This window comes from Sus scrofa, chromosome 6 (genome assembly GCF_054392235.1).
Source record: "Sus scrofa isolate SSC_HxYL_T2T_F1_AM1 chromosome 6, Sscrofa_HxYL_maternal_Yorkshire_Landrace_v2.0, whole genome shotgun sequence".
NCBI lineage: Eukaryota > Metazoa > Chordata > Mammalia > Artiodactyla > Suidae > Sus > Sus scrofa.
In genome coordinates this window covers 101,261,928-101,277,009 of record NC_139388.1, presented here as the reverse complement: position 1 = coordinate 101,277,009, position 15,082 = coordinate 101,261,928, and the positions used below count along the sequence as shown (strand labels likewise).

Sequence of the window (15,082 nt, the reverse complement as noted above, 5' to 3'; positions counted from 1 at the left end):
CAACCAAGAGCACATTACCCAGCAAGGCTCTCATTCATATTTGAAGGAGAAATCAAAAGCTTCACAGATAAGCAAAAGCTAAGAGAATTCAGCAACACTAAACCAGCTTTACGACAAATACTAAAGGAACTTCTCTAGGCAAAAAAGAAAAGGCCACAACCAGAAACAAAAATACCGCAAATGACAAGGCTCCCCAGTAAAGGCATATATACAGTAAAGATAGGAAATCATCCATGCACAATTATGCCACCCAAGTCAGAAATCATGAGGGGGGGGGGGTACAAATGCAGGACACTGGAGATGCACTTGCAATTAAGAGACCAACAACTTAAAACAATCTCATATATATAGAGACTCATATCAAAACTTCAGAATAACTACAAACCAAAAATCTACAATTGATACACAAATAAGAAAAATAAACTCAAATACAACACTAAAGATAGTCCTCAAACCACAAGAGGAGAGAACAAGAGAAGGGAAAAAAACCAGCAACAAAAACAAATCCAAAGCAATTAATAAAATGGCAGTAAGAACATACATATCAATAATTACATTAAATGTTAATGGACTAAATGCCCAACCAAAAGACATAGACTGGCTGAATGGTTACAAAAAAAAAAAGACCCATATATATGCTGTCTTCAAGAGACCCATTTCAGTTCTAGGGACACATACAAATGGAAAGTGAGCGGATGGAAGAGAACACTCCATGCAAACGGGAATCAAAAGAAAGCTGGAGTAGCAACATGCATATCAGACAAAATACACCTTAAAATAAGAATATTATATGAGACAAGGAAGGTCACCACATAATGATCAAAGGATCAATCCAAGAAGATATAACAATTTTATATATGTACGCACCCAAAATAAGTTCACCACAATATATAAAGCAACTGCTAACAAACTTAAAAGGACAAATCGACAATAACACAATAATAGTGAGGGACTTTAACACCACACTTACAGCACTGGACAGATCATCCACGCAGAAAATCAGTAAGGAGACACAGGCCCTGAATGAAGCATTAGACCAGATGGACTTAATAGGTATTTATAGGACATTCCATCCAAAAGCAACAGAATACACATTCTTCTCAAGTGAAAATGGAACATTCTCCAAGATTAATCACAGCCTGGGCTACAAATCCAGCCTCGGTAACTTTAAGAAAATGGAAATCATATCAAGCATCTTTTCCAACCACAATGCTATATGACTGGAAATCAACAAGAAAAAATGCAAAAAGCACAAACACGTAGAGACTAAACAACATGCTATTAAACAACCAATGGATCACTGAAGAAAACAAAGAGGAAATTAAAAAATACCTAGAACCAATGACAACAAAGATGTGACACTCCAAATCCTACGGGATGCAGCAAAAGCAGTTCTAAGAGGGAAGTTTATAGCAATACAAGCCCATCTCAGGAAACAAGAAAAAGCTCTAATAAACAAGCTAACTTTACATCTAAAGCAACTAGAGAGAGAACAGACAAGACCTAAAGTTAGCAGAAGGAAAGAAATCATAAAGATCAGAGCAGAAATCAATGAAATAGAAACAAAGAAAACCATAGAAAAGATCAATGAAACTAAAAGATAGTTCCTTGAAAAGATCAACAAAATTGATAAACCCTTAGCCAGGCTTATCAAGAAAAAGATGGAGGACTCAAATCAATAAAATCAGAAATGAAAAAGGAAAAATAACAATGGACATCACAGAAATACAAAGGATCATAAGAGACTACTACATACAACTATTTGCCAATAAATGGACAACCTAGAAGAAATGGACAAATTCTTAGAAATGTATAATCTTACAAAACTGAACCAAGACAAAATAGAAAAGATGAACGGACCAATCACAAGTACTGAAATTGAAACCGTGATTAAAAAGCTTCCAACAAACAAAAGTTCAGGACCAGATGGCTTCACAGGTGAATTCTATCAAACATTTAGAGAAGAGCTAAAACCTATCCTTCTGAAACTATTTCAAAAAATAGCAGAGGAAAGGACACTCCCAAACTCATTCAGTGAGGACACCATCACCCTGATACCAAAACCAGACAAAGATTCCACAAAAAAAGAAAACTACAGGACAATTTCACTGATGAACATCAATGCAAAAATCCTCAACCAAATACTAGCAAACCGAACCCAACAATACATTAAAAGGACTGTACATCATGATCAAGTGGTATTTATCCCAGGGATGCAAGGGTTCTTCAATATCCGCAAATCCATCAGTGTGATATACCACATCAACAAACTGAAGAATAAAATCCATATGATCCTCTCAATAGATGCAGAAAAAGCCTTTGACAAAATCCAACACCCATTTCTGATAAAAACCCTTCAGAAAGTAGGCATAGAGGGAACCTACCTCAACATAATAAAGGCCATATATGACAAACTCACAGCTAACATCATTCTCAATGGTGAAAAGCTGAAAGAATTCCTGCTGAGATCAGGAACAAGACAAGGATGTCCACTCTCGCCACTACTATTCAGCATAATTTTGGAAGTCCTAGCCACAGCAATGAGAGAAGTAAAAAAATAAAAGGAATCCAAATTGGAAAGGAAGAAGTAAAACTATCACTATTTGCAGATGACATGATACTATAACTACAGTTATATTCCTAAAGACTCTACCAGAAAACTGTTAGAGCTCATCCATGAATTTGGCAAAGTTCGCAGGATACAAAATGAATACACAGAAATGGACTGAATTTCTATACACTAACAATGAAAGATCAAAGAGAAATTAGGGAAGCAATCCTATTTATGATCACATCCAAAAAAGACTAAAATACCTAGGAATAAACCTACCTAAAGAGACAAAAGACCTGTACTCTGAAAACTATAAGACACTGATGAAAGAAATCAAAGATGACACAAACAGATGGAAAGACACACCATACTCTTGGACTGGAAGAGTTAATATTACCAAAATGGCTATACTACCTAAGGCAATATACAGATTCAATTCAATGCCTATCAAATTACCAAGGACATTTTCCACAGAACTCAAACAAATTATTTTAAAGTTTGTTTGGAAGCACAAAAGACTCAGAATAGCCAAAAACATCCTGAAAACGAAAAATGGAGCTGGAGGAATCAGGTTCCTGGACTTCAGACTATACTACAAAGCAACAATCATCAAAATCGCATGGTACTGGCACCAAGACAGAAATATAGATCAGTGGAACAGGAGAGAAAGCCCAGAATTAAACCCACACACCTACAACCAACTAATCTATGACAAAGGAGGCAAGAATATACAATGGAGAAAAGACAGCCTGTTCAATAAGTGGTGCTGGGAAAACTGGACAGCTACATGTAAAAGAATGAAATTAGAACACTCCCTAACACCAAACAGAAAGATAAACTCAAAGTGGATTAAAGACCTAGATATAAGACCAGAGACTATAAAACTCTTAGAGGAAAACATAGGCCGAACACTCTCTGACATAAACAACAGCAACATCTTCTCAGATCCACCTCTTAGAGTCATGACAGTAAAAACAGAAATAAACAAATGGGACCTAATTAAACAACACTTTCTGCATAGCAAAGGAAACCCTAAACAACACCAAAAGACAATCCACAGAAGATCTTCGCAAATGAATCGACTGACAAGAGATTAATCTCCAACATTTATAAACACCTTCTGCAGCTCAATACCAAAAAGACAAACAACCGCATCAAAAAAGGGGCAGAAGATCTAAACAGACAATTCTCCAAAGAAGACATACAGATGGCCAAAAAACACATGAAAACATGTTCAACATCACTCATTATTAGAAAAATGCAAATCAAAACCACTGTGAGGTACCACCTTACACCAGCCAGAATGGCCATCATCAAAAAGTCTACAAACAGTAAGTGCTGGAGAGGGTGTGGAGAAGAGGGAACCCTATCACACTGTTGGTGGGAATGTAAATTGGTGCAACCACTGTGGGAAACAGTATGGAGATTTCTCAGAAAACTAAAAATAGAACTACCACTTGATCCAGCAATCCCACTCCTGGGCATCTAACCAGAGAAAACCATGACTCGCAAAGACATGTGTACTCTGATGTTCATTGCAGCACTATTTGCAATAGCCAAGACACGGAAACAACCTAGATGTTCATCGACAGAGTGGTGGATCAAGAAGATGTGGTACATGGAGTTCCCGTCGTGGCGCAGTGGTTAACGAATCCGACTAGGAACCATGAGGTCGCGGGTTCGGTCCCTGCCCTTGCTCAGTGGGTTAACGATCCGGCGTTGCCGTAAGCTGTGGTGTAGGTTGCAGACGCGGCTGGAATCCTGCGTTGCTGTGGCTCTGGCATAGGCTGGTGGCTACAGCTCCGATTCAACCCCTAGCCTGGGAACCTCCATATGCCGTGGAAGCGGCCCAAGAAATAGCAACAACAACAACAACAAAAAAAAGACAAAAAAAAAAAAAAAAAAAAAGATGTGGTACATATACACAATAGAATATTACTTAGCCATTAAAAGGAATGAAATACTGGCAGTTTTAGCAACATGGAGGGACCTAGAAATTATCATGCTAAATGAAGTCAGCCAATCAATGAAACACCAACATCAAATGCTATCATTGACATGTGGAATCTGAAAAAAGGTCAGAATGAACTTCTTTGCAGAACAGATGCTGACTCGCAGACTTTGAAAAACTTATGCTCTCCAAATGAGACAGTTTGGGAGGTGGGGGGATGAGCTGGGGGTGTGGGATGGAAATCCTAAAAAACTGGATTGTAATGATCATTGTACAACTATAAATGCAATAAATTCATTGAGTAATAAAAAAAATAAAATAAAAATAAAGCAGTCCTGATGGGAAAAAAAAAAGTTGCCTTCTGTTTTAGTTTGCTATGAGGTTTTTTTTTTTTTTTTTTTTTTTGCCATTTCTTGGGCCGCTTCCATGGCATATGGAGGTTCCCAGGCTAGGGGTTGAATCGGAGCTGTAGCTGCCAGCCTACGCCAGAGCCACAGCAACGAAGGATCCGAGCCGAGTCTGCAATCTACACCACAGCTCACGGCATCACCGGATCGTTAACCCACTGAGCAAGGGCAGGGATCGAACCCTCAACCTCATGGTTCCTAGTCGGATTCCTTAACCACTGCGCCACGACGGGAACTCCGAGTTTTGTTTTTAATCAGCAGCAAGAATTGACTTTAGTTGTTTTTGGGTTTTTTTTTTTTTGTTTTTGTTTTCTTTTGTTTTGTTTTGTCTTTCTAGGGCCACAGCTGCAGCACATGAAAGTTTCCAGGACAGGGTCAAATTGGGCTGCAGGCAGTGGCCACAGCCACAGCCACATAGGATCTGAGCCGAATCTGCAACCTATACCACAGCTCATGGCAACACCAGATCCTTAACCCACTGAGTGGGGCCAGGCATCGAATCCATGTCCTCATGGCTACTAGTCAGGTTTATTACTGCTGAGCCACAACGGGAACTCCAACAATTGGCTTTAAGTAATCTTTCTGCATCTACTGAGATATTCACATGACTTTTTCTCCCTTACCTTGTCACTGTGATGAATTACACAGATAAGACTGTCTGATGCTGATCCACCCTCACATTCCAAAAACACACTTAGTACAGACCCTGCTGTCTTTAGGATTTTTACATCTCTACTGACAACGGAGCTGTGCTTGTAACTTTTATTTCTCTTACTAAATTTTTCTGGTTTGGGTATCAAAGTCATATAATAGCCTCAAAAAAGGAGTTGGGGGATCATTCCCTTTTTCTGTTCTCCGGGAGAGCTTGTATTACTATAAGCCAGGCTTATAAAACCACAAGTTCCATTATTTTCTTAGTGGAAATAGAGTTCACCCAACACAGTACTTATTAATTTATTTAGCTGTGACAGGCTACTTAGACTGCACTTTTTTTTTTTTTTTTTTTTTTTTTTTTTGGTCTTTTTAGGGCCGCATCCACTGCATTTGGAGGTTCCCAGGCTAGGGGTCGAATCCAAGCTGTAGCTGCCGGCCTACTCCACAGCCACCGCAACGCCAGATCCAAGCCAACACCAGATCCGAGCCGCCATCTGCAACCTACACCACAGCTCATGGCAATACCAGATCCTTAACCCAATGAGCAAGGCCAGGGATGGAACCCATAACCTCATGGTTCCTAGTTGGATTCATTTCCACTGTGCCACAGCGGGAACTCCTCTCCTGCTTTTATATTTGTATCATATCCTTTCTGCTTTTTGGGGTTACTTTTATTCTAAATTGGACACTTACCACTTCAATTTTGAATCTTTTGCTTTAATACAAACACTTAAGACAGTATTTTTTTTTTGCAGTACTGTTTTTGTTACTTTATGCAAGTTGTGACGTATATTTCTTTACCTATTATTCACTCTTGAGTTTAAGTTTCCATTATGATGTGTTCTTAACTCACGAATTAGTTAGAAATCTTTAAACCTCCAAATTTATGGGAATTTTAATCTTTTTATTAATAATCCATAATTTAATTGCATTACAGTCAAAGAACATGGCCTGTAAGACAACAATCCTTAAATTGTGAAAATTTACTTTATAGCCTAGTCGATGGTCCATTTGTTAAATATTCCATCTAAGTCCTAGATGGATGTGCATTCTCTAACTGTTGGACATAAAGTTGCATATAATTTTCTTATGAAATTAAGCTTAACTGTGTGGTACAAATCTTCTACTTCCTTACTAATATTTTGCCTTATTAAGAAGTCCATGAAGGAGTTCCTGTCGTGGACTAGGAACGAATCTGACTAGGAACCATGAGGTTGGGGGTTCCATCCCTGGCCTTGCTCAGTGGATCGAGGATCTGGCGTTGCCCTGAGCTGTAGTGTGGGTTGCAGACGTGGCTAGGATCCCTCATTGCTGTGGTTCTGGCATAGGCCGGTGGCTACGGCTCCAATTAGACCCCTAGCCTGGGAATCTCCACATGCCACAGGAACGGCCCTAGAAAAGGCGAAAAGACAAAAAAAAAAAAAAAAAAAAAAAGTCCATGACTATTGGAGTTCCCTTCGTGGCTCAGCGGAAACAAATCTGACTAGGATCCATGAGGATGCTGGTTCTATCTCTGGGCTCGATCAGCAGGTTAAGGATCTGGCGTTGCCGAGAGCTCTAGCGTTGCCGAGAGCTGTGGCGTAGGTTGCAAACTCAGCTCGGATTCCATGTTGCTGTGGCTGTGGTGTAGGTAGGCCGGCAGCTGCAGCTCCGATTAGACCCCTAGCCTGGGAACCTCCACATGCTGTGGGTGTGGGCCTTAGAAAAAAAAAAGCAAAAAAAAAAAAAAAAAAGTCGATGAATATAGAATTATCCATTTCTTTCTGTAATTCCACTCCTCTTTGCTTACTATATAGCCTGAGACTATTTTATTAGGTGAACACAAGTGCCGCAGCTGATAGTGGCTGTGCATTCGGACCAGCTATGCCATTTGCTGAAGTCTGAAGTCTTTTGCTTTTTAGGGCCACAATCTCGGCATGTGGAGGTTCCCATGCTAGGGGTCTAATCGGAGCTGCAGCTGCCGGTCTACATATGCCACAGCCACAGCAACACCAGATCTGAGCTGCAACTGCGACCTACACCACAGCTCACAGCAACACCAGATCCTTAACCCACTGAGAGAAGCCCGCAACCTCATGGCTCCTAGTCAGATTGTTTCCGCTGCACCATGAGGGGAACTCCTACTGAGGTCTTTTTAGGAGGCGAGGAACACAGAAAACCTCAACGTTTTCCTCACTTCCTCACCATCTAGCAACTTACTTCAAATTGTTTATTTAGAATCTTTTTGGTTTTTTACTTACTTATTTATTATCTTTTTAGGGCTGCAACCGAGGCACACGAAAGTTCCAGGGCTAGGGGTCAAATAGGAGCTGCAGCTGCCAGCCTACCCCACAGCAACAGAAACTCGGGATCTGAACCGCATCCATGACCCACATCACAGCTCATAGCAACGCAGGATCCTGAACTCACTGAGTGAGACCACAAATCCACATCCTCATGGATATTAGTCAGGTATCCTCTCTGGTGAGAGGAACTGAGAATCTTTTTGTTTAGATGGTCCCAACTAACATGCTACACAAGCTGAATCAGAAGTCTGTGTGTTCGTTACTTTAAAAGCTGACAGACAAACCTTGAAGACATTATTCTATGTGACATAAGCCAATCACAAAAAAACACTGTAAAATTCTAAAGTACTCAAGCTCAGAAACAGTAAGTAGAATGGTGATTTCCAGAGGCTGGAGAGAAGGGGAAATGGGGAGAGTCTGTTTCAGGAGAAGAGCTTCAGTGTCACAAGATGAAAATATCTGTCGAACAACAATGTGCAGAGTTTAGAATACTGTAATGCACACCTAAATGTTAAAAGGGTAAATTTATGGTATATGTTTTCACAACAAAAACAAAACAAAAAACTACTCTTTCATGACCAGTGAAGGGAAGGCTAGTATCTCCTTTTAGATCAGAGAGTAAACTGGGACTTCTACGAGCAAAAGCAAACAGGAAGATTTCACCATCTGGCAGCAGTCTCTAATGGTATAAACACAATTCTCAGGGTGATTACCAAACCCATCTGCTCCTCCCAGCCCACCACTTTCTGGCCCATCTTTTCTGCAGTCATCTCATGGTTAACTGAGACAAATGAGGCATTTTTGGTCAAGGCAATTACACAAAGACTGTGGACTTCTTAACATTCTTTCTATTCCAAAATACCCCTCTTGGAACACATACCTCACATTTATACCTCTAAATGTAGTTTCAAGCCAGTATATAAGAATCATGTAAGGAGATACATTTCCAGGAGTTCCCTCATGGCATAGTGGATTAAGGATCTGACACTGTCACTACAGAGGCTCAGGTCACTGCTGTGGTGCAGATCTGATTTCTGGCCAGGGAACTTCTACATGCCTTCAGCTCCCCCACCAAAAATTTCCAGATTTGCTGAATTAAAATCTAGGAAGATCTGGGACTTAAAAAAAAAAAAATCCTTCGGCTTGCTCTTTTCAGCTTTGCACTTTTATTTCCTATATGAATGTGAGCAACTTTTTACATGAAAAATAATTGCTGGTTTAAAATAGACCTTTCTTTTTTTTTTTTTTGGCTTTTTAGGGCCACCTCCCACACCCCCAGCATATGGAAGTTCCCAGGCTAGGGGTCAAATTGGAGCTACAGCTGTAGGCCAACACCACAGCCACAGCAACACCAGATCCTTAATTCACTGAGTGAGGCCAGGGATCAAACCTGCATCTTCATGGATACTAGTTGAGTTCATTACCACTGAGCCACAATAGGAACTCTTAAGATAGACCATGTTGGCAAAATTAAAAAAAAAAAAAAATAACATTATCTTAAAAGCCACCCTGACTCCTTAGGCAGAGGTAAGGGCCTCCTCTTAGCCCCCCACCACTGTGCTTCTCTGGGTACGTCTCGTGCCTGTAGTAGACGTCATTAGAGGTCAGGGTGCATGGACTCACAGTTCTCTCTGTGCACAGCAAAGGGAGACACAGAGCTGGTCTTCAACACAAGTTTTCCGAACCAAGCCAATGACTGTTCAGTACTATGTGTGGAAATGACGCAAGGACTACCAATCAGGAAAAATGACCAGCATCAACTCGGGAGCTTTTGAAAAATACATATTCCTAGGAGTACCCACTGTGGCACAGCAGGTTAAGGATCTGGCACTGTCTCTGAGGTGGCGCAGGTTTGATCCCCAGCCCACAGTGGCTTAAGGATCTGCCTTAAGGTTAAGGTTGCTGCAGCTGTGGTGTAGGTTGCAGCTGTGGCCCAGATTCGATCCCTGGCCTGGGAACTTACATATGCCACGGATACAGCCAAAAAAAGAAAAAGGAGAAAACAACAACAACAACAAAAAACCACATTCCTAAATATCCCATGGTCTTGGACTGGAGGAACTGTCAGAATGACTAGACTGCCCAAGGCAATCTACAGATGTAATGCAATCCCAACCAAATTACACATGGCATTTTCATATAACTAGAACAAAAAATCCTAAAATTCATATTCTAGGTCCATAAAAGAATTGCCAGAGCAATCCTGAGGGAAAAAAAACAAGCAGAAGGCATAACTCTCCCAGATTTCAGGCAATACTACAAAGCTACAATAATCAGGACAGTGTGGTATTGGCAAAAAAACAGACACAGATCAATGGAACAGAGAGCTCAGAAAGAAATCCACATACTTGTGGTCGATGAATCTTTGACAAAGGAGGCAAAAATATACAATGGAGAAAAGAAAGTCTCTTCAACAAGTGGTGATGGGAAAGCTGAACAGCTAAATGTAAATTGATAAAACTAAAACACTCCCTCACATCATGCACAAAAATGAACTCAAAATAGCTTAAAGATTTAAATATATGACACTGTAAAACTTCTGGAAGAGAACATAGGCAAAACATTGTCTGACATAAATTGTACCAAAGTTTTATTAGGTCAGCCTACCAAGGCAATAGAAATAAAAGCAAAAATAGGAGTTCTTGTCATGGCTCAGCAGTTAATGAACCAGACTAGTATCCATGATGTTCTAGGTTCGATCACTGGCCTCGCTCAGTGGGTTAAGGATCCATCATTGCTGTGAGCTGTGGTGTAGGTTGCAGACATGGCTCGGATCCCAAGTTGCTGTGGCTCTGGCGTAGGCCAGTGGCTACAGCCCCAACTAGACCCCTAGTCTGGGAACCTCCATATGCCTTGGGTTCGGTCCTAGAAAAGACAGGAAAAAAAAAAAAAAAAAGAAAAAGAAAAAAAGAAAAAAGAAATAAAACCAAAAATAAGCTAATGGAATCTAATCAAACTTAAAGGCTTTTGCACAGCAAAGGAAACTATAAACAAAATAAAAAAACAATTTATGAACTGGGAGAAAATATATGCAAACAATCTGACAGACAAAGACTTAATTTCCAATATATTCAGACAGTTCATACAACTCAACAACAAAAAAACAAATAGCCCAATGAAAAAATGGGCAGAAGACCTAAATAGTTACATTTTTCCAAAGAAAACATAGAGGTGGCCAACAGGCACATGAAAAGATGCTCAACATCACTAATTATGAGAGAAATGCAAATCAAAACCACAATGAGGAGTTCCCGTGGTGGCTCAGTGGTTAACGAATCCGACTAGGAACCTTGAGGTTGCGGGTTCAATCTCTGGCCTCATTCAGTGGGTTAAGAATCTGGTATTGCTGTGAGCAGTGGTGCAGGTCACAGATATGCCTCGGATCTGGCGTTGCTGTGGCTGTGATGTAGGCCAGTGGCTACAGCTTTGATTAGACCCCTAGCCCATGAACCTCCATATGCCTCGGGTTCAGCCCTAGAAAAGACAAAAAGACAAAAAAAAAAAAACAAAAAAACACAAACCTACAATGAGGTTCCATCTCACAGGAGGCAGAATGCCATCATTAAAAAGTCAACAAGTGGAGTTCTCCATCATGGCTCAGTGGTAACAAATCCAACCAGTAGCCATGAGGATTCAGATTCAATCCCTGGCCTTGTTTAGTGTGTTAGGGATCCAGCATTGCTGTGAGCTGTGGTGTAGGTCACAGACTCGGCTTGGATCTAGCATTGCTATGGCTGTGACATAGGCCAGCAGCTACAGCTCCGATTTGACCCCTAGCCTGGGAACGTCTATATGCCGAGGGTACAGCTCTAAAAAAAAAAAAAAAGTTAACAAATAATAAATGCTGGAAAGGGTGTAGACAAAAGGGGACCCTTCTATGCTAATAGAAGTAATGTAAACTGGTGCAGCCACAACAGAGAACAGTAAGGAGATGCCTTAAAACACTAGGAGTTCTCTTGTTCCACTCCTTGGCATATATCCAGAAAGGATGAAAACTCTAATTTGAAAGATACATGCCCTCAATGTTCAGAGCAGTACTATTTGCAAAAGCCAAGACATGGAAGCAACTTAAGTGTCCATAGACAGAGAAATAGATATGGAAGATGTGGTACATAAATACAATGGAATATTACCCAGCCATAAAAAAAAAAAAGAAATAATGCCATTTGCAGTATATGGATGGACCTAGAAATTACCACACTAAGTGAAGAAAGTCAAATATCATATGATATCACTTGTATGTAAAACCTAAAATACGACACAAATGAACTTATCTATGTAACAGAAACAGACTCACAGACATAGAGGATAGATCTGTGGTTGCCAGGGAGGTGGGGAGGAGAAGGGCAGACTGGGAGTTTGGGATTAGCAGATGTAAACTAGTATACATAGGATGGATAAACAACAAGGTCCTACTGTATAACCCAGGGAAATATACTCAATGTCCTGTGATAAACCATAATGGAAAAGAATACAGGCAGTTCCCATGTGGCACAGCAAGTTAAAGATCTGGCATTGCTGCAGCGGTGGCACAGGTGGTAACGGCATGTGACCTGGGAACTTCTACATGCCATGGGCACTGCGGAAAAAAAAAAAAAAAAAAGAGGAGGGAGTTCCTGTTGTGGCTCAGTGAGTTAAGAACCTGACTAGTATCCATGAGGATGCAGGTTTGATTCCTGACCTTAGTGGATTAAGGATCCGGTGTTGCCACAATCTTTGGGGTAGGTTGCAGATGTGGCTCAGATCAGGTGTTGCTGTGGCTGTGGTGTAGGCACAGCTACAGCTCTGATCCAACCCATAGCCTGGGAATGTCCCTATGCCACAGGTACAGCAATTAAAAAAGAAAAAAGAAGAGCATGAAATACATATGTGCGTATAACTGAATCACTCTGCTGTACAGCAGAAATTAACACAACATGGTAAACCAGCTATACATTCAAAAAAAAATTCCCTGGTTCATCTGGATTTAATGGGTCACCTCCTCCGCTTATGAGAGCAACACCCATGGGAAATTGATCATTGAGATGATAGCTGAAGGAAGAGGACTTCTTTTTTTAAAATCATGTTGTTTTTAAATCATGGGATCTTTTTCCTTTATACATTTCTGTTTTAAAATTTTTCTACAGTGAGTACACACTACTTTTGTAATTTGGAGAAGGAAAAAATTACACCAATAAATACTTTAAATAATACCAATAAAGTCCATGGAATAACATGAAAATAAGTATACATAAATGAATTCACGATATATATATATACACGTATATGTATATATATATACATATTTTTTTTTTTGCCTTTTAGGGCTGCACTCGTGGCACATGGAGGTTCCCAGGCTAGGGGTCGAATCGGAGCTGTAGCCACTGGCCTACGCCACAGCCACAGCAACTCGGAATCCAAGCTGCATCTGCGACCTATACCGGCTGTAGCCGCCAGCCTATACCACAGCTCACAGCAACGCCGGATCCTTAACCCTCTGAACAAGGCCAGGGATCGAACCCACAACCTCATGGTTCCTAGCTGGATTCCTTAACCACTGAGCCACGACGGGAAGAGAAAAATCATGTATAAGAAAAAAGGTTGGTAGGAAAAACATCAAAATAATGGTGGCTATGTTGAAGTATGTAATAATTATGGACAACTTTCCTTCCTACTATTTAGGCCTTAAAATTTTTCTTTAAAGAACATGTACCATATTAATATGAAAAAAAAATCACTGTATTTATCAACCCTGACCCTACACTTTTTCAATCATGCCCTGCCTCCTACAACAAACCAACACACACACACAAACACACACACACACACACACACACACAACACAAGTACTTACATGGGCTTACATCTCTGTATCTGTTCCGATTTCTGTTTTCTGGAAACTTGGCCACTCTATGAGGATAGTCGTGGGACTCACTGCGAATTTCCTTAAAAGAACAAAAATATGTTTTAATATTTCTCTTGTATTTTATATAGCAAAACAGATGCTTTCCCAGTCAGTATAAGTAGCTATGGTTCAGCACTTAAGATACACCAAGTACTATGCAAAATATGTCATCTACATGACCTTATTCAATTCTGACAATGCCAGTGGGAAGGAATATCTGCCCCATTTTTGTATGACAGGCTTTCAGGGGTGAAATAATCTATCAAAGGTCACAAAGCTAGTAAGTGTGAGTCCTCAGGCCTGAACCAAGATCCTTCAAGAAGGCAGGCTCTCCCTGCATACACTTTTACTGCCATGCTGTATTCCACATCTACAAGCAATAAACACTGTATGCAACAATTAATGCAATGGAGGGGGGGTGGAGGGATGCGCTGGGGTTGTAGAATGGAAATCCTATAAAAGTGGATTGTGATGATCATTGTACAACTACAAATGTAATAAATTCATTGAGTAATTAAAAAAAAAAAAAAGCAGTGGAGGAAGCCATGATTACATCATACTGAGCCGCTCTGCAACCTACACCACAGCTCACAGCAACGCCAGATCCTTAATCCACTGAGCAAGGGCAGGAATCGAACCTAAAACCTCATGGTTCCTAGTCAGATTTGCTAACCACTGCACCATGACAGGAACTCAGTGGGTTAAGGTTCCGCCGTTGTCATGAGCTGTGGTGTAGGTCACAGATGGGGCTTGGATCCTGCGTTGCTGTGGCTCTGGTGTAGGCCAGAGGCTACAGCTCCAATTTGACACCTAGCCTGGGAACCTCCACATGCCGCGGGAGCAGCCCTAGAAAAGGGAAAAAGACCAAAAAAAAAAGAAAAAAAAAAGTCTACAAACAGTAAGTGCTGGAGAGGGTGTGGAGAAAAGGGAACCCTATCACACTGTTGGTGGGAATGTAAATTGGTGCAACCACTGTGGAAAACAGTATGGAGATGCCTCAGAAAACTAAAAATAGAATTACCATTTGATCTAGCAATCCCATTGTTGGGCGTCCATCCAGAGAAAACCATGATTTGAAAAGATATACGTACTCCAATGTTCACTGCAGCACTCTACGCAATAGCCAAGACATGGACACAACTAAATGTCCTTCGACAGAGGAGTGGATAAAGATGTGGTACGTATACACTGGAATATTACTCAGCCATTAAAAGGGAAGAAATAACAGCCTTTACAGCAACATCGACAGACCAAGACATTATCATGCTAAGTGAAGTCAGTCAGACAGCAAGACAGCAACATCATATGCTATCACATACATGTGGAATCTAAAAAAAGGATACAATGAAC

The 15,082-nt window shown here is 40.6% G+C and overlaps 1 protein-coding gene across 8 annotated transcripts in view; it reads right to left on the bottom strand.

The window, feature by feature from the left end:
* Nucleotides 1–15,082, bottom strand: part of PTPN2 (protein tyrosine phosphatase non-receptor type 2) — a 77,212-nt gene that overhangs the window by 41,770 nt on the left and 20,360 nt on the right. For all 8 annotated transcript variants that reach the window (XM_021096021.2, XM_021096023.2, XM_021096020.2 and 5 more), the window contains exon 2: nt 13,682–13,772. In XM_021096021.2, coding sequence (XP_020951680.1) covers nt 13,682–13,772 — 91 coding nt within the window. The remainder of the gene's footprint in view (nt 1–13,681; nt 13,773–15,082) is intronic.